This window comes from Mauremys reevesii, linkage group 1, assembly GCF_016161935.1.
Source record: "Mauremys reevesii isolate NIE-2019 linkage group 1, ASM1616193v1, whole genome shotgun sequence".
Classification (NCBI taxonomy): Eukaryota; Metazoa; Chordata; order Testudines; family Geoemydidae; genus Mauremys; species Mauremys reevesii.
In genome coordinates, this window is record NC_052623.1 from 178093000 (window position 1) to 178112768 (window position 19769).

Here is a 19769-nt window from a genome sequence, read left to right on the forward strand (position 1 = left end):
CCTGCGGCCTGGCTGCCGCACCTTATAGTTTACCTCTCCCACGGCTTCAATCACTTCATAGGGTCCCTGCCACTGGGCCAACAGCTTGCTTTCTGCTGTGGGCACCAGGACCATTACTCGATCCCCTGGTTGGAACCGTCGAAGCTTTGCTTGGTGGTTATAATGGGTCCGTTGGGTCTCCTGTGCTTTCTCCAAATGTTCTCGTACAATGGGTGTAACTCGGGCTATCCGATCCCTCATCTGTATTACATGCTCGACTATGTTCCTTCCGGGATTTGGCTCCTCTTCCCAGGCTTCTCTGGCTATATCCAATATGCCTAGGGGGTGGCACCCATATAGTAGTTCGAATGGAGAGAAGCCTGTGGAGGCTTGTGGAACTTCCCGGATGGCGAACATGAGGTAAGGCAATAGGGTGTCCCAGTCTTTCCCATCCCGGCTCACCACTTTCCGGATCATGGCCTTGAGGGTCCTATTGAACCTTTCCACAAGGCCGTCTGTTTGCGGGTGGTATACAGAGGTCCGTAGGGCTTGTACATGGAGCAATGAATAAAGATCTTTCATCAACTTAGACACGAAAGGTGTCCCTTGATCAGTCAGTATCTCCTTGGGTAGCCCAACCCGGGAAAAGATCTGTACTAGCTCCTTAGCTATTGTCTTGGAAGCTGTGTTGTGTAGGGGGACGGCTTCCGGGTATCGGGTAGTATAGTCTAGTACAACCAGCACATGTTGGTGGCCCTGAGCTGTCTTCTCTAGGGGCCCAATCAGATCCATGGCTATGCGTTCAAATGGTACCTCTATTATTGGAAGAGGTATCAAAGGGGCCCGTAAGTGTGGGCAAGGGCTATGTAGCTGACACTCTGGACAAGAGGTGCAGTATCGCCTGACATCTTCATGTACTCCTGGCCAGAAGAACCTCCGCAGGATCCTGGCCTGGGTTTTCTCTACCCCTAAGTGTCCTCCAAACAGGTGACTGTGGGCGAGGCTCAATGTGGCTTTTTGATGTTTTCATGGCACCAGAAGTTGATGTATCTCCTGCTCCTGCATTTGCACCACATGGTACAGGAGATCTTTCTTCACTATAAAGTAAGGTCCTGGACCTCGGACCTTCCCCTCCACTGCTATCCCATCTATCTCAGCCACCTCTTTCCTGACGTTATCATATCTGGGGTCCTTTGCCTGGTCCCGTCCGAATGTCTCTCTCCCAGGACTACCCTGCCTGAGCTCCCAGGGGCTGGCTTCTGCTTCTTCCAATGGCCTGTCACCATCATGGCTGGGGCCAGCCTCTGGCTCACCTTCCATGTTGGTAGTTTCTCTGTTGGCTGCTCGTGCCCATCTGCCTACTAGCGCAGTCTTCTGGCCCTGGGTCAGGATCTGGGTTCCCAAAGCCTTCGCGGCCCTCCTTTCTTTTTTTGTCTTCCGGGCCTTTTGGGGGGCTGAGAAAAGATCCTGAGAAAACTCAGAAAACATGGGGGGTTGAGATTCCCCCAATGATGAGTCGCTGCCAACAGGGTCTCCACTTCCCTGCAGCCTCTCAGGGGGAAGTAAATTATCAAACCCTGGATAGTCTCTCCCAATAACTACAGGATATGGGAGTTTAGGAACAACGCCCACTGTCACCTCAATGGGGTTCCCCTGAACCTCTATCTCCACTGGGATGGTGGGGTATTGGCTCATGGCCCCATGCACACATGTCACTGCTACACGTTTGGCTTGTAGCAGCTGGCTACTTTTTACTAGCTTACCCGATATAAGGGTGATAGCACTCCCTGAGTCCACCAGTGCTGTAGTCTCTGTTCCATTTATCTTCACTGGCCTGGTGTAGTTATGTGGGGCTAATGCAACGCCCGCAAGGTGGATAAGGGAGCATGGGACCTCCCAATCCCCCAAGTTGCATTGCATAGGTTCTTCGGTGCTGGGACACTGTGCTGCTATGTGTCCCCACTCCCCACATGCATAACATCTATAACTGTTTCTAGTCAGTCTCCCATCATGTGGGCTAGGGGGTTTAGTCCCAGGGTTTCCTCCACTCAGGCCAATCCCTTCCTTCTGGAGTCTCTGTGGGTTTTCAGCCCCCCTCTTCCTCCACCTAGGACTCCCCAGGGGTTTGGCTGTCCCTCCTTCCTGGGTTGGGTGTTTGCTACGGAAGGGGCTTTCCTTGCGTAGTTGGGTCAATTCTCTGGCTGTCATGCGTCTTTCTACCAGCGTGATCATCTCGTCATAGGTGTATGGATCGTTCTGGCCTACCCATTTGCGGAGATCTGGTGGCAGGGCCCTCATGTACCGGTCGATGACCAGAACCTCTAGTATCTCTTCCGGACTCCGGGATTCTGTTTGCAACCACTTTCGTGCGAGATGGATGAGGTCATACAATTGGGACCGCGGGGTTTTGTCTTCCTGGTACCTCCACTCATGATACCGCTGGGCCCGCACTGCGGTCGTTACCCCAGATCTGGCCAGGATCTCTGCCTTCAACTGGGAGTAGTCTGCTGCAGCCTCTTCAGGCAGATCATGGTAGGCCTTCTGGGCCTCCCCATACAGGAATGGGGCAAGGATGCTAGACCACTGATCTCAAGGCCAGGCCTCCCGTAGGGCTGTCCTCTCAAAGGCCAGAAGGTATGCCTCTACATCATCCTCCCGCATCATTTTCTCCAGCCAATGGCTAGCCCGTATGAGCCGCGTCCCATCATGGCCACGGTTCAGCTCTGTAAGGGTCTTTACCTGGCTTACCAGTTCCTGCAACATAGCTCGGTCTTGAGCAGCTTGGTCCATCAGCAGGCGATTAGTCTCTTGCTGCAGCCGCACTGCTTCTTGCTGGGTGGCTGCCTGGACACGGGTAGCCTCCTGCTGGGCCACCGTGGCTTGTATCAGTGCCCGCACTACGTCATCCATTGTGGTGACACAAAAAAAAATTAACCCTCTTTTTTTTGTGTGTGTGTGTTTTTAAATCACCCTCCTTCTTCTGCGGCGCTGTGCACACCAAATATCCCACCCCTGACACCAGTTGTGACAAAGTCCCTCTTCTACCTTGGTGGGTCCTGCGCTTCTTGGCGGATTTGCTCACCTCAGTGATCTTCCCCTCTGGTGGAACCCACAGTCTGGATCAACTCCTCCTGTGTCTGATCAGGAGTTGGGAGGTTTGGGGGGAACCCGGGCCCACCTTCTACTCCGGGTTCCAGCCCAGGGTCCTGTGGAATGCAGCTGTCTATAGTGCCTCTTATGACAGCTACAATTCCCTGGGCTACTTCCCCATGGCCTCCTCCAAACACCTTCTTTATCCTCACCACAGGTCCTTCCTCCTGATGTCTGATAATGCTTGATTGTATGATAATTCCTCAATCCTCCAGCAGCACACCCTCTCAGTCTCAGCTCCTTGTGCCTCTTGCTCCCAGCTCCTCACACGCACTTCTCTCCTCTGGCTCCTCCTGCTTGACTGGAGTGAGCTCCCCTTTTTATACCAGGTGCCCTGATTAGCCTGCCCTGATTGGCTGCAGGTGCTCCAATCAATGTAGCTCTCTCCGGTGCCTTCTAGAAAGTTCTTAATTGGCCCCAGGTGCCTTAATTACCCTGGAGCAACTGCCATTTTGGTTCCCATGGTACTAGGTATTTGCTTAGCCTGGGGCTAACATACCTGTTCCTGAGTACTTTCCTGTAGCCATCCGGCCTTGCTCCATCACAATTCCTTAAATATTGACGCTCCCACTGCTGTTTGCCTTCTACCTGTGTGACTGCTCCATTTAGAAGTCACAATAAAAAATGTTTTTGAATGAAAACAAGTTTTATTGAAACTCTTGTTAAAATCTGCATTATAGGAAACTTGCAGGCATCACTGCTGGAACAAAAACTATAGGAGTAGACTGAATAGGGATATATAATTTACTGTGATGCTACTGCCACAAATTCATTGCAGCAGTGCATATAAAATAAATAGTTGGCTAGGGAGTGGTTGAATGAGGCGCTTCCTATATATATATATATATATATATATATATATATATATATATATATATATATATATATATATATATATATATATATATATATATATATATATAAAAATGTACAAATAGGGACATATTCTAACCTCCGTTATACTGGTGTGTATCTGAAGTAACTCCAGTAAAGTCAATGGAATTACTCTGGATTTGTACTTTGTGGATTTGTGACTGAAAGCAAAATTTGGCCTACAAAGCCTTCAAGAAAATGTTGATAAAATGTCTGGGTTTGTTAAGATAATTAACATGATAGATAAATTAATATGATGACAGTGCCATATTTCTTTAACTCTCAAACAGTTGGAGAGTCATCATTTATTTTAGGTAAAATATGTATGGAGGAGACAGCTGTAATAAGTATTCGAATGTGTTCTTTGGAAATATATTTTTTTCTGTTGATAACAGATGACCTCTCACACAGTGGTCCATGACACTAGATCCAAGTTCCTTAACATCAGCCTCCTGAAATTGAACTAATAGAAAGAAAGTATTAAAAATGAGGTCACACGGTTTGGACAACTAATTATTATTATTATTTAATATTATTATTATTACTATTATTACTTAATCTATTTGTATAATCATAGCACAGGACCCCATTGAGCTAGGCGCTGCACACACACAGAACAAAAAAACAGTCCCAGCCCCAGAAAGTACACTTCAGAATAGCCTCCTGAGATATTGATTCATCATGTGCTCTACTGAAATGGAAAGGATAAGAACAATCTTTCAAATCAGCAATGATATTCACTCAGAACTGCAAGATTTAGTTTTAAGCTGTAAATATTTAAAAGGTTCCCTATATTTATTTTATTTTATTTACAGTAGGTGCATGTGATGAGTTTTTATCTTGTGCTTTATTTACTTTAGAAATTGCACTAGGTACATAAGTGAGCGTTCTCCAGGGGTCTTCTGGTGTCTTAACTTTGGGGTGAGTTCTTTTCAAATTGAGATAGGAAAAGACTGTTAAATGGGTCATCGATCAAAAATACTGAGGTGTGGCTTTTTCTCTGCTAACAGGGTAGATCAGAGAAGCAAAGAGAGCAAAAATCTCTAAGGCCTGATAGTATAAAAAATGGTCAATCACAAGATTAGGGAGACTTCTTAACAATCAAAACTGATATTGGGTCTGAATTCATCTGCTTATTTTCAGTTGTGTTGAACCTGAAATTGTCATCTGAGGGGCCCTGATTCAGGAAAGCATCCCTAGTCAGGAAAGGGGCTTAAGCACAAGCTTAAATATAAGCCTGTGTTTTCCTGAATAGGGATGGACTAGCGCACTGTTTATGTTTTCTTGAAGGGGGGCATGAGTTGGATAAAAACATTTAAAATTCAAACACTTCTATAGATGGCATTGTGATTCCCAGCCTGAGTTCACAGGACAACGTTCTTCTCATATTTAACAAATTCCAACTTCTGCTCACAGCCACCCTCTGAAATCTTTATTGAGTTTATGTGAATGTATGTGATGAGTATTTTAAAAAAGAGCAAGTAACAAAAAACACACATTGAAAATAGATGTCTCACATATGTTCCCGAAGTACATGACATTATGCCTGCTACCCACAGTTTGAGTGGTAGTAGTTATGCTACTATGCAGGAGTGATGAGCAAGGATTAAGTTAAGCAAATATTTTGTTCAACCAAATATACATATTTTAATAGGCATGCAAAAAGTCTACGCTTAGTAATTTATTTGCTCTTGGTGTTCTACATCTAATGATTTAAAGCAGATTAATTTATCTGTATCGTTGAATGTTTCTGTGACAAAGATTAATGATTAATGTATCATTTTTAACACTTTTTGACATCTGCTAAATTTTCTCTTTAACAGTTTTCCAAATATGACTTCTAGAAAAGTAAGTATTATTACTGGGAAGAGAACCAAACTGTTTTTTCTTTAAAAAAAAAAATAATGATGTGCATTGTTCATTTCAAGAAAGAACACTCCTTATTTAGATTATTTAATACTTGTGTTAAGGTTGTTAGTTCATAGACTACATTTTTCTCATATTATATATTTAAGCCTTTCACTTTAATGCTTCTGAATGCAGTTTTTAAATATATTATTTGTATAATTTTCTTTTACAAAGTCTTTCGTACTTCTCTAGTAATTCTCTAATTTCTCCAGAAGAGTTATAAACTCATTACTCTGGGTTTTTTGAGGCTTTCACACCTGCCCTTAAGATGTTCTCTTTCTTTAATTTCTTTACTAGACAACTTGTCTATTGATCCTCAGGCTCCTTTTGATTAATTTCATGTTCATCCTGATTCTCCGCATTTTTATTCTTCAGGTAGACAATGCTCCATTCCCAGGAGTATTGTTTGTTAAAACTGGGTGAAAATTCATAGTGAATACTTTATTGACAAATGTAATCTATTTTTTTCTGTTTGTGAATTGTCTCTGAACAGATGAATAAATCCCATTGATTTTCTCTGAACCAGAGTTTCTGAGTGCTTCTGAATATCCCACCCTGGCTATTCAGATATTGTTTCTCTTGTTTTGATGCTTTATAGAATAGAAATTATTTTCAGAATAAAATTCTGGGAACAGTAAGTGGGAAAATACTTAGATTTCATTTCTGTATCTAATTATCATAATTTGCTTCACATAATCCCCAGCCCAAAATCAAACATTTAACATTATGCAGCAGTTTTCCATAAATCGTCAATTCCATATCATTCATATAAGTTTTATACTATATATCTATTAATTCTATAATCTTTATGGTTGCAAAAAAGGGCAAATGTTCTATACTCTTTCATAGGTACTTTAATTAGCCTACTTCATTCCAAAATCTTTGCCCTTTGTGTTCATATTTGACTATTCAGCTGCATGAACTTAGTATAAACCATTGGTCTTCTAAATTATGGTACTTTCAGTCAGCACATATTGTTTGAGAGCCATGTAGAACTGTAGATAGAAAGTGATTTAAATTTGTAATTTATGGCTCCCTTTTTCTCACTTGCAGACTTGATCTCAAAAGGATAAGTATCAAAAGTAACCAGCAAAATAATAATAAATAATAATAATACTGAAACAATTAAATTATACATTGGCAAAAATAATGCATAAATATTCTTGGTGAAATTCTAGCCCCACTGAAGTCAATTAGAGTTTTGCCATTGATTCAGCAGGGTAAGGATTTACACCTTGAATGCAAATTTAATAGTACCTTTGTTTCCTTTATTTTACTACGTTTAAAATTTCTTGTACAAAATTAAAAAGTTAAAAATAATTGTGAATTTTAAAATGTTAGCTAAATATTAGTATTCAGAATATTCCACAGTAATTACAATGGACTACAATGTATGCATTAATCTAGAATGGTGCAACTAGTTAGTGGAGAAACCTCTCATAATTCTTTACTAGTGCTCTCATCTTCAGTCTCAAGAAACTAGACACATTCATCACGCAAACTCAGTGGATCCTTCTGAGAGAGATTGAGTATCATGTCATGTTATCCTTCTTAAATAGGTTATAACCAATGATTTTAGCATTCCAGTTATGTGAATCATCCTACCAGGTTTCTGTGATACCTACTAGACAGAATTTATGCCAATAAATGAGCAATTCCAATTTCTCTTGTTTGCTGTCTAGGTTCCTAGCATTAATATATAGGCAATTCAATAATTTCTTGTCTTTGTGTCCTTTGGTTCCTTGATTAATTTTCTTCTCAACATCTCAATTTTGTGCTGAGTGCTCAGATCTTCCCTCTTTTTCCTCTCTTTTTGTCATTTGTTGAACTCCCTCTACTTTTGGAAATCATGTCCCCTTGATGATCAGCAATCAGTTTCTTTTATAAAATATATACAATTTTTGAATTTGATGTAAGGAACACTATGATAAATAGAACTGGAGAGAAGTATGGGAAAGAAAAAACTTTTATTTGAAAAATAGCCCTTTTTAATTGGAAAATGTGAGCCCAATTTTTTTCAAAAATGTCCATTTTTGTCTGAAAAAATGTAGCCACCTTTTTCCTTTTTTTCATTATTTCAGGATTTGTTTTTGTTTTTCTTCCCCTTTCTTCTTTCCCCACTCTATAGTAACAAAGTGGGCAAAAGAAAAATAGGAGAGAGTAAAGGCGAGGGAGCAAGGGAAAAATTGGGAAAAACAAAACAAATAAAAGTCAGATTTGTTTGATAAAAATGTTTCCAAAAAATACAATAAAAAAACTTCCTTCCTATGGAACAAAAAAAAATATTTTTTTCCTTTAATTTTTATGGTTGTTTTTTTCTTCATTTTTGACCAGTTGTAATAAAGAGGCACTGAGATTTGGAAGGGCACAAAGTCACTTTTAACTAAAAAGTTTGGAATTATATGCTTATCATTTATTTCCCCACTACTTCCCTTTGTACATGGTCAAATTCTCTTTGAAGGACTGACTGTGTTAAAGGAATCAAAGTGACTGATTTCATGTTGTCACACAGGAAGGTGATTGTTAAGCATTGCAGAGTGTTTTCAAGACTCATAGCTTATTGTATATGTCATAAACAGATAGTTAAGGGTTAATGTCTCTTTTACCTGTAAAGGGTTAAGAAGCTCAGTAAACCTGGCTGACACCTGACCAGAGGACCAAGAAGGGGACAAGATACTTTCAAATCTTGGTGGAGGAAAGTTTTTTGTTTGTGCTCTTTGTTTGGGGTTGTTTGCTCTTGGGACTAAGAGGGACCAGACATCAATCCAGGCTCTCCAAATCTTTCTGAATCAGTCTCTCGTGTTTCAAACTTGTAAGCAATAGCCAGGCAAGGCATGTTAGTCTTATTTTTGTTTTCTCAACTTGTAAATGTTCCTTTTGGCTGTGAGGATTTTACCTCTGTTTGCTGTAACTTTGAACCTAAGGCTAGAGGGGGTTCCTCTGGGCTATATGAATCTGATTACCCTGTAAAGTATTTTCCATCCTAATTTTACAGAGATAATTTTTACCTTTCTTTCTTTAATTAAAAGCTTTCTTTTTAAGAACCTGATTGATTTTTTTCCCTTATGTTAGGATCCAAGGGGATTGGATCTGGACTCACCAGAAATTGGTGGGGGAAATGAGGGGGATGCTTAAATTCTCCTTGTGTTAAGATCCAAGGGATTGGGTCAGTGTTCACCAGGAACTTGGTGAAAAGGCCTCTCCAGGCTGCCCAGGGAGGGGAAGGTTTTGGGGGGACAGAAAGTGATCCAGACACTGAAATTTCTGCATGGTGGCAGTGTTACCAGATCTAAGCTAGTAATTAAGCTTAAAAGTGTCCATGCAGGTCCCCACATTCAGAGTAGGGGAGGAACCTTGACAGTATATATGTACAATAGCTTAGTGATGGGGGAAGGGGCAGAAATTATTGTGACTTTGAATTATTTCACCATTATAGAGATTACAATGAGATTCTTCTCAGACATGTTTTGCACATCAGTTTGGTTACTCCTAGTTTCAATGAGGAGTATTTTAGAAGTAGCAAAGCTGTTAGACCACATACAAATCCCACTTGGAATCGTCTCCAGAGTATATCCAGGATTTCTATTGTATCCTCAATGATAATAAAAATAAATATTTAAAAAAGAAACCTGAAGAGTCCTGTGGATTTTCCATATTCTTCCACTTTGCTTAAGCAATTGAAAGCAATGTGGCAAACAAGACTCATGGACAAAGTATCCCAGTCTTTATAGCCTATTATCAAAGGCAGAAGACCCAGAGGGCAATGAAAGCTACTTGGTAATCATTTCATCCAGCTTCTCCAATGCAGTCATTTGCATCTTGTGGGGTTTTTTTTGTTTTGTTTTTTCAGATCTGTAAAGTAGAGCTCAGTTTCAAACAGGGTTCTAGAGTAGGTTTTCCAAAGAGCTGAGGCATAGCAGATTGACCAAAGACTTGAGTGATGTACAGAACTGGCAGTCAGAAGGTTCGAGTACAACCTCTCCTGGAGGCTCACTGTGTTTTATATATATAACTTTATTTACTGTAGATCTCAAAATGTATAACAAATGTATTCTATATATGCTCCTTAAATCCAGATGCAGATGCTCAAATAGGCATTTAGGCATTTCCCATTTTAAGTGTTTAAATAGCAATGTGAGTATCCAACCTTTGGATCTGAACATAGTATTGTCACCTCTTTTTTAATGTGTCCTGAAGAATAGTTCATCAATTTGAACTGGCCAATGAATAGGCATATCAGAAATGTACAGGAAATGCCTGAGATTATAAAGAAAAAGAGGGTGCATCTATATATAGTTAAAACCAGTGATCTCCCCACCTTTTTATACATCTCCCAGTACAGATATCTTTAATAGATAGTAGATGATTCCGGCCTGTGACTTAAATCCTTCTTTCAGTCCTATCCTCTTTTCCTTTTCCATCTCTTGGTGATCCCTTAGTATCATCACTGTAGAGATATTTCTACCTGGACAATGTACTCTTTGTTCAAAAAGCTGCTTAAAGGCTCAGGTGAATCCACACTGACAGTTGAGCAGTGCTTCTACACAACCTGCAGATAGTATAATTTCATTTTTTCAAATGCACAGAACAGAGAGTGGGGGGTGGGACAGAGACCCATATATACCATCCATCTTGATTTTCTTTTCAGGATTTCCATATTTGTCTCCAAGAAGGAGAGCTACATACATAAAATATTTTATAATTGCCTGCCACCCCTTTACCCCATTATATTGTCCTTGGACTTACTGCTGTTTTCCAGTCATTGATATATTATTAACTCACTGGCTTTTATACCAATTTAATCTGAGCACCAGTGATGTTTTTACTCCCTCTTGACCTTTCTCTTTTGCCTTCCTGTTTTGCTGTTAACATTATCAGTGGAGATAAGAGGCTGATTCCTCCTTAATTTGTCTTATCTGTCCCTTCCCTTTGCTATTATTTATCTTTGACAGTGAGAACTTTGAGCTTATATGTACTGTTTGTTCACTAGTCCATGGTTCATGCCTTTTCTCCTACTGTTTTTCTTGCACCATGTGTCATTTTTGTCATTCACTTGGGCTTTATATTTCAATTTCTCCCATGACCCACACATTTCCTCCCACCTTTCATGTCACCAAACACAGCACTCAGAAACAAATATTTAAAATAAAACCCACAAAGCCATGAATGGAAATATTTGGGGTTAAATTCTGACAGCTTTACTTACAGCGAGAAGCACTTAGCTCCACAAGTAGTGCTACTGAAGTCAGTGGAATTCATCACAGAGCAAGGTGTTATTCCATGTGAGGAAGGGTCTCTGATTGTGGCCCTTTTTTGAGACACGTCTATCCAGTGCTGTATGTGTTGGAGCACAAGTTTGGAACTAGTACTAGAGAAATGAATGATGAACAGAAGCTGCCTAGATCTGGGCAAAGTGTGGCCAGGTGTAATGAAAGTTTCCACACTCAGGTCTGGCAATGCACTTCAACCCAGGCTAGCAAGATCCTGCTGGCCTCCGTTGAGCACAGAGAGTTATGGATGCTATTTTTTTATTGTCTTTCAGCAATGTCTCCAGTTTTGCTTTATGTGCAGATTTTATTTTCACCTGAGTTGTCTAAGACTTACAGATGCTTAAGACAGCAGTGTGTTTTTAATTATTTCCCTGATATGGATCAATTCACATTGCAACAGATTAGTTCCCAGCAATCCATTTGGATCATTTCACTGGATACTTAATTTCAGTTCCTATTTCTGAACCCTCTTCAGAAAATGTATGATGTCTTCAGGGGGTTTAGACTATATTTTTTATCATAGGGTTATTGAAAACCAGATTTTAATTAAATTGTGAATGCACAAAACATGATACAGCTCAGATATTGGCTTATGTGATATGAATCTGAATATACTCAAACCCTATTCTTTAGATCCTCGGCATTCTCCTCTTTATAAAGTAAATGTATCAGTTATTTCATTGCATTTAGTTATCCATAAAAGTATGCTTTTGTGCATCTGTTCAGCCAATGCCCCTAAAAAACCTTCTATTATTTAGCAATCTTGTGTGTAAAAGTTCTAGGACAATAGCTTAAAGCATACTCCTCTTGGATATGCCCATGAGTGGGTCTTTCCATTGCCTGTGGCTCTCCCAACATGAGCAGACCCATGGATGTTATCTCTCAATGTTTAATCAATAGCTAGACACGGGGTTTCCTACATTCTTGGTCCAAGATGCCGGCTCTGACCAGCAAACACATGCACTGCTCCTTGATACATTATCACATGAGTAAAATATCAGCCTCAGTGGAACTTATTTTGGTGCTGAGCAACTCATAATATCAGATAAATAATTTGATGGAAGTTTGTTTCCGAAAAGACTAGGAACACAACAGTTGTTCCACAATGGATTATTGACAAATGTTTTCCAAAAATATGATGTATTATATCACACACAGGCCAACAATGATGTAACTTCTCTGCTGGATTGCTTTCAAGTTGGATAACCCGGCATCAAGAAAAGAAATTGTATGGGCAACAGAATTTTATAGAATGCTAGTGATGTATGTTATGTCATTGCCATGCAGGCAATACCAAGCCCAAGCTAGCTGTGCCACGGTGGAGAGAACAGGTTGCACAAGAGAGACGTAAATAAGGAGTCACATAGTCCTTTAAGTTACCAAAAACAAGGCAGGTAACTCATGCTGTGGATGGAATTAAGAATCATGTGAGCCTTTTTTCTCCCACATGTGAGGTTTGACAATAAATATGCCACTGTCCTCATTTGGAATCTCATTTAAGTTCTGCAATTGTAAAGCTTGATGGCAAGTCATTTAAGTCTGTGTTTCTTAACATTGCAATTGCTAGAATTTACCAGTATAACAAACCTAGGAAGCCATATATATGCCTGAGTTCTGTTTTAAAATGCTAGTTCATAAGCATCAGCAAAAATAAGTTAACGGTCTGTTACTAGGTTTTCATCGTAGATGTATTGATGCAGTTTTCCAGCGCTTTCCACAGCAGCCTGCACAGCAAAATGCACTCCCATAACTGAAAACACCTGCCACCAGAAAGCTGAGTCTCACTTCATCTTGTTAATGGAGGGCATTCCTGTGAATGTAACCAAATCATTTCCCCACAGACGGATTAACAGAATGTCAGGCTTTGGGTGTGTTTGTCGTAGACTGAGTATTAGAGGAATTATCTGAATACAACATTTCCCCTCTTTCTATGTCAGCAACCTCTTTGCCCTGTGCAATAGTATGATTAAAAAAGAAAATAAAAACATCACAATGAGACTGTAAATTTTGCTTGGTCTTCAAATGATGTTGGCACAATATAAAGTGATTGTACTGTCAATCTGCTGGGATTTCACTCTAATATATTTCTTAGGAAATGATCTGAACTAGAATTTGGTTACTGAGACTATGGAGTTGATAATGAAAAGCAGCTATCAGTCAAACAATACTTATATGTAATAACACTAAGTCGTTTTTTAGAAAAAGTTGTCCATTCCTCTCTATTTTTGAACACAGGGACAGGTACAACATTTGCCCATGTAACAGTTAAATATTGTACTCTTTGAAATTATAATATTTTAAAAAATATGTTGTTCATAGCTCAAACTGGGTGAAATTGTTCTGCTGAAACTGTTTTTGATTAAAAATGCAGATTCAGGACAACCTAAACATATTGTTAATTTGTGTTGGTTTCACTGAATTATTTCAGTCAAAAAAAAGAGGGGAAAAAAAAGATGTAGTTCATCATTTCCAAAATAAAACATTTTGACTTTGAGTATCATTCAAAGAAACCAAGGAGGAAGAGGAAAATTCTGAAGAATTTTGGTTTCCAATCGACGCAAAATTATTTTTTCTGACATCGTTAGTGAACAAAAAAACTCAATCATGACGTCTGTATTCATTCACGGAACTACAGTTTAGCAAATAATTTGTAACTGATAATTTGATTCATTTCACCTTTTTTCTGGTTGCAAATTGTTTACCAATAGAGCACAACATTCTCACTTATTATTCTAAATTATCCATTAATTTCATCAGTAAATAATTAGGTTGATGGTGAATTATAAATTATTGCAATTTGCAATTTGGAAAATGCACAGAACTGGTAATTATGGCCCATTTAGTTTTGATAGCCCTTCTTGAGGGGCCGGAGATGATCCCTCCGGCTGGGTTCACAGTTTCAGAGCAAACATTTTTTTAAAGTTACAAAACAAAAACTTAAATATTACCTTATAGCCGGTGATAAATATATTAAAGTGAGAATAATTCATGCAGCAACTTACAAGCATTTCATAATGTCTAAACACATTGTTATTTGTTCAATACTCATGTTAACCATACTAACACAGAGGTGAAACAGACTGGTTTCCAACAATAAATTTGCCAGTGCTTAGCTGAGGCCTAAAGCCTTGACAAGAGCTGGCAGCTGGTCTGCCAGTGTCACAATGAGATTGTGCTCTTCCAACTTCAGTTAAAAGATTAATTTATGTGCTTGACTAAGCTTTCCCCAGGCTTTCTAATTTGGCTCTTTATTTGATTACAATCATCCAAGAGATTTCATGGAGAAAAGAACTGATGCAGTAACACTATACGCTTGGCAGGCAAAAGGGCTTCATTCACTATTTTAATTGTGAATTATCATATTGTAAAATGGATGCTTGAAGGGCCTTTTTAAGTGCTTTCTCTGTAGTAATGAACTGGGTGAGTGCCTGCAAAAACATCTAAGTGGGGAGACATGTTTGGACACTGTACAAGAAGGCATTCAACTGGTATGATACCACGACTAATTAAACATTATGTCAAAATATACCTATCTCCAAAGTCTTGAAGGTTTCCAACTGAAACTGAGAAAAAGGCATCGGTTATCTTATTATTCTTTTTCAATATGACCAGAATTGGAGACATCTCTTCAAGTTTATGCTCTTGGCCAAAGTTGAGTAAATCCAAGCATATACATAGCTTGACTATGTATGCCATGCTTCATAAAACATAAAGCAGCTGAGCTGTGGATTACTGCAGCCTCTTCTGCTACTTCTCATATAATGAGTCCATCAGTTCACTGTGTAGGCATATATTCAAAATTCAAAAAAAAGTTTCCAACTATGATTCTTTATTCTTGTTCAAATGTGCAAAATGGATGTAGTGCAAATATTTATATAGCTAGAAATCCAGAAGTCCTCACTCAATATTCACTTAAACTTTATGCAGAGAACTCTTGATGACTTTGATGGAAGAGTTGCCAGATGAAGGATTTCACCATATTCTTCACAGTGATATTATGATATGATTATGGTATAATTATGATGCATTTTGTACTAGACGGGTCATGTGAGGTGTCACTGGAAAAGTTATGATTTGCTGAATATGATTATCCTATTTGTATGCATGTATCATTTTTGTTTCTAAAATTAGGAATATTGACTATGTATCTGTATTTCAAATGTGCTTACTCTGGGTGGCACTCACAACAAGCCTTTCAGGTACAACAATGAAGAAGCCAGACAGTCCTGATGGCCCATCAACAAACACAATGGACCCTGGAAGAACTTAACCTTCCTGTAAATGTTCCACATAGCCTGTAAGTAATGGCTGCTGTGACTCAGCAAGGTATGCAAAGGCATGTGACCAGGCCACATACTTACATAGTTACTCCTAAAAGAGTAAACCATATTGCAATAAACTGTATTCACAACATTTATTTTAAATTTAAAAGTGGCAAATGACAGGTAATTATAAAGCTGATGATTAACATTTACAACTTTAGGTAGCTGTTTGCATAATGTATTTTTTATCTTAGACATTATCATCTTCCTTAATGAGAATTTTATTTTCTGTTTATACCATCATATACTGTACATTGATATAACCATTCAGGAATGATATAAAAACTACATCATACTGACTGAGAGTAAATGAAGATTAATGGTGACATTAATTTACAAATTTCTCCTATAAATATCTGTTCATGTAGATCGCTGCCCTCTTTGTCATGCTTATATGTTTCTTGTGACAATTCTTAATTGATATAAACTTCCTAGCTGGAAATGAGTCTGAAAAAATTATTATCTAAGAGAAGTATCCCTCTTAGTGCCTTTGAAATCTGGCTTGCAGCTCTGCTTGCAATTTTTGTGTGTGTTTGTGCTGGATTAATTACACTTTCGTGGATACTAATCAAGGAGTCGCAACAAGGTAAGTAGTCAAGATTTAACCTTTAAAGGAGCTCTCTGGTAAGAGTTCAGACTGTTGTTGTCATTGTAATTATTTTTTATGTTTCATGCTTTGCTGTTACCCTGTTGCTTTAAAAAGATTCATTACCATTTTTTCCCACTGATATTTGGTACAAACAAGATAAGCAAAAATTTAAGCACTTCAGGCCTGATCCAAAGTTCATTGAAGTTGATGGGAAGACACTTACTGACTTCAGTGGGCTTTTGGCCAGGCCCCTGGACTTTAATCTAAATAGTAAAGATTATGATATTTGATCAGATGTGTCAGAGGAAAAATTAAAAGCACTAGTTGGGGTATTTTTGTTTTGTTTTTCATTAAAGTAGGCTGTATCATTTTTGTAAATGTCCTTTATTGGAATACCATTTTATTTTACAAGCTTCTGGCTTGATCCTGTGAGGTACTGATTTCCATGTAGTGTTGCAGATTCTCAGCACGTCTTGGGATCACATTTTTTTTCAGAGACAAACAATGTTAATAGTTTATGTAATATTTTGATTTGCAGTGCCATCCTGCACAGTGCCTTCATCACCCAACCTTGTGGATAGTGAGATGTGAAGGCAGTCAGATGGTAGAATAGGTTCTTGGCACATTGCACAGTAAAGCCCTCGATAGTCAAGGTGGGTTACAGTCACCGTCAGTGCTAGTAAAAAAAAATAATTAAATTTTCCATAGGAAAATGCAGTTTCACTAAAATCAAAACTTGTCACAGGATTGTTTCCATGTCAATGACATTTCTAATGGGAAAGTGCAGACATGAATCATTTTAACTTTCTTATTTCTTTTTAAAATACTTTTTGCAAAATCATTGTATAGGGGCATATGGCAGTGAACCTTTTTTTTTTTTTGTACTACCAGACTGGGTCCTGGCAAGTGAGATTGGTGAGGAAACATCTAGTCTGAAGATCCTGCTGGGACTTAGGTGTGAGATAGGCACCTGGGTGCCTAGACTGAGGCAGCTGTGTGCATGCTCACTAGCAGATTTTTAAGCATCATGGGGACTTTAACGGCAGAAATTTAGCTGCTCTAGAGACTTTAGATGCCTACAGAGTTGGGCAGCAGCTGGACAGGGGGGTTGAGAACTGTACTGGTGCCTAAATGTTGGACTTAGGTGCCTAAAGTGGCAATGAGATGTCTGTCCTTTTCTGGATCTAGCCTGTGCTACCAGGGGCGGCTCTAGACATTTTGCTGCCCCAAGCACGGTGGCATGCCGCGGGAGGCGCTCTGCCGGTCCCGCGGCTCCGGTGGACCTCCCACAGGTGTGGCTGCGGAGGGTCCGCTGGTCCCGCGGCTCCACTGAAGCCGCGGGACCAGTGGACCCTCCACAGGCATGCCTGCGGGAGGTCCACCGGAGCCGCGGAACCAGCGGACCCTCCGCAGGCATGCCGCCAAAGGCACCCTGCCTGCCGCCCTCCCGGTGACTGGCAGAGCGCCCCCCGCGGCATGCCGCCCCAACACGCGCTTGGCATGCTGTGGCCTGGAGCCGCCCCTGTGTGCTACCTACTTTCACATTTTTTTTCATAGATTATAAAGCTACAAGGGACCACTGTGATCTTTTAATCTGACCTTCAGTATGCTACAGGCCATAGGATTTTCCTTGAATTAATTCCTGTTTGAACTTGTTTTTTTTTATAAATTCATCCACACAATCGTGTACGTTCTGGTAGAAAAGGTCAGTCAGACATACCGTATAATAATTAGTTCAGTGAAAGTAGTATTTTCAAAGCTGCATCTCAAAGGGGTGTACATGTATTTAGACGTTCACAGAGCTTTTAATTGTAGAAAGCCAACAGTGTGAGATCTTGGTGCCTGCAGTCCAAGAACTGACAAACTTTTAATAGCTCATTGCCCACCATGCTTCACTTGTATCAGTCAGTTGCTCTAACTGGAGGAAGCTGACCAGTCATTGCCTCTTTCAACGGGTAATATAGTGGTTCCAGAAAGCTCTGAAATGAAGATAGAATTGAAAGTAATGGGATTAGAAAGAAATAGCATGGATTTAAAGTTGTTATCATTGTGAAATAGTGTCCTTTAAGCAGCTGAAAAGAATCTGACTTTTCTTTTGAAATCAGTACAAAGAAAAACTCTGAATAGAATGTGAAAGGAGAGGGTAGCAATATTTTATTATGATCTTTACTGGAAAAGTCAAATGCAACCTCTTGCTTACATTTCTACATAATTCAAAACTTCCACTGTTTTGTTTTTCTTTAAATAATCCAACTGAAGTATATGGAAACAGTCATGCACCCACAGGAACATTTAAAATACTGTCAGGAGCATCATTCAGCCCTGGTTTACAAGACAACTCATCAGCTGACTTCAAGGCTCTTGCCTTTGATGTTCAACAATTGGTAAGAGTCTATGGTTAATTCAAGAGGATATAACTGATAACATGTCATTAACTGTATTGATTGCTTAAAGGCATCTAGTATCGGTTAGGAAATTTCTGACAAAACATTTTTGGAGAATGCAGATTCATCAAATATGAGATGGTTCCATCAGAAACCTGCCTGGGGATTCCGCTGGCAGAGGAACACAGGACACTGAGCCCTGGTCTACATTGGGGGGGGAGGGGTCGATCTAAGTCACGCAACTTCAGCTGCGTTATTCACATAGCTGAAATCAATGCACTTAGATTGATTTACCGTGGTGTCTTCACCGCGATGTGTCGATTGCTGCTGCTCCCCCATCGACTCTGCCTGCGCCTCTCATGGCACTGGAGTACAGGAGTTGATGGGAGAGCGCTCGGGGGTCAATTTATCAGGTCTAGACTAGATGTGATAAATTGATCCCCACTGGATCGATCGTTGCCCTCCGATCTGGCGGGTAGTGTAGACATACCCTGATATCCCTTGGTCCCTGTCCTCAATGCCATGGCCTGGCTGTCTAGGAGCTCTTGTAGCTGGTGACTGAAATTGACATGATTCTTGTCCCTTTAACCACTGTTATTTGAATAGCAGCAGTGAAACTGACAAAAATGTTAATTTCAGTCACCTCAAGGAGCATATTTCATTTAGGAAGAAAAACATGTGCAGTGTTAAAATCATAATTGTAATGTGTAATTGTGTATATTTCTAACTATTATAGTTCTTCAGAATTGTTCATATTTTTTGTATAGATAAATGAAATCTATCAAGCAAGTGAGCTGAAGAATGAATATAAGAACTCTGAAGTTTTGCAGTTCAAGTGGGTATATAACATAGTTCATAATTTTTAAGTTTAAAAATCATTAGATTATGAATGTCAACAGTGCATAAAAAAGATTTTATCTCTCAAAGAAATCCGTTGGGACATTTCATCTCTCTCCTTCCTTTGATGAACACTGTTGTGGAAAGCACGATGTAGTTATATTCCTCTGGATACAGCTTCTTCTCGGAACCTATTGATGCAATGCCAAGCCTTGGGCAAAAGGTGTCAAACAATATACAGTGCTTCTCTTCCAAAGCCAAAAAAGGTCAAAATCTGTAAAAATTTTCACAGAAAATGTGTTTGCCTTTTTTCAAGCTCTACTGAGTGTGCTTCATCCATGGTGCTCCCAGGACTTGGTGGCTGAGAGAACAAAAGACAAGTTCAAGATTGAGGGACAGATCCTCAGCTGATTTAAACTGACCTAGCACCAGTGGAGCTACATCAATGTACAACAGT

At 39.7% G+C, this 19769-nt stretch overlaps 1 protein-coding gene across 1 annotated transcript in view; it reads left to right on the forward strand.

Moving 5' to 3' along the window:
• The first annotated feature begins 15943 nt into the window (after positions 1-15943).
• The window catches only part of TMPRSS15 (transmembrane serine protease 15), a 90037-nt gene continuing 86211 nt past the window's right edge, over positions 15944-19769 (forward strand). The window contains 3 exon segments of the mRNA XM_039544193.1: positions 15944-16088; positions 18351-18475; positions 19243-19310. Of these exon segments, the coding sequence (XP_039400127.1) occupies positions 15944-16088; positions 18351-18475; positions 19243-19310 (338 nt within the window).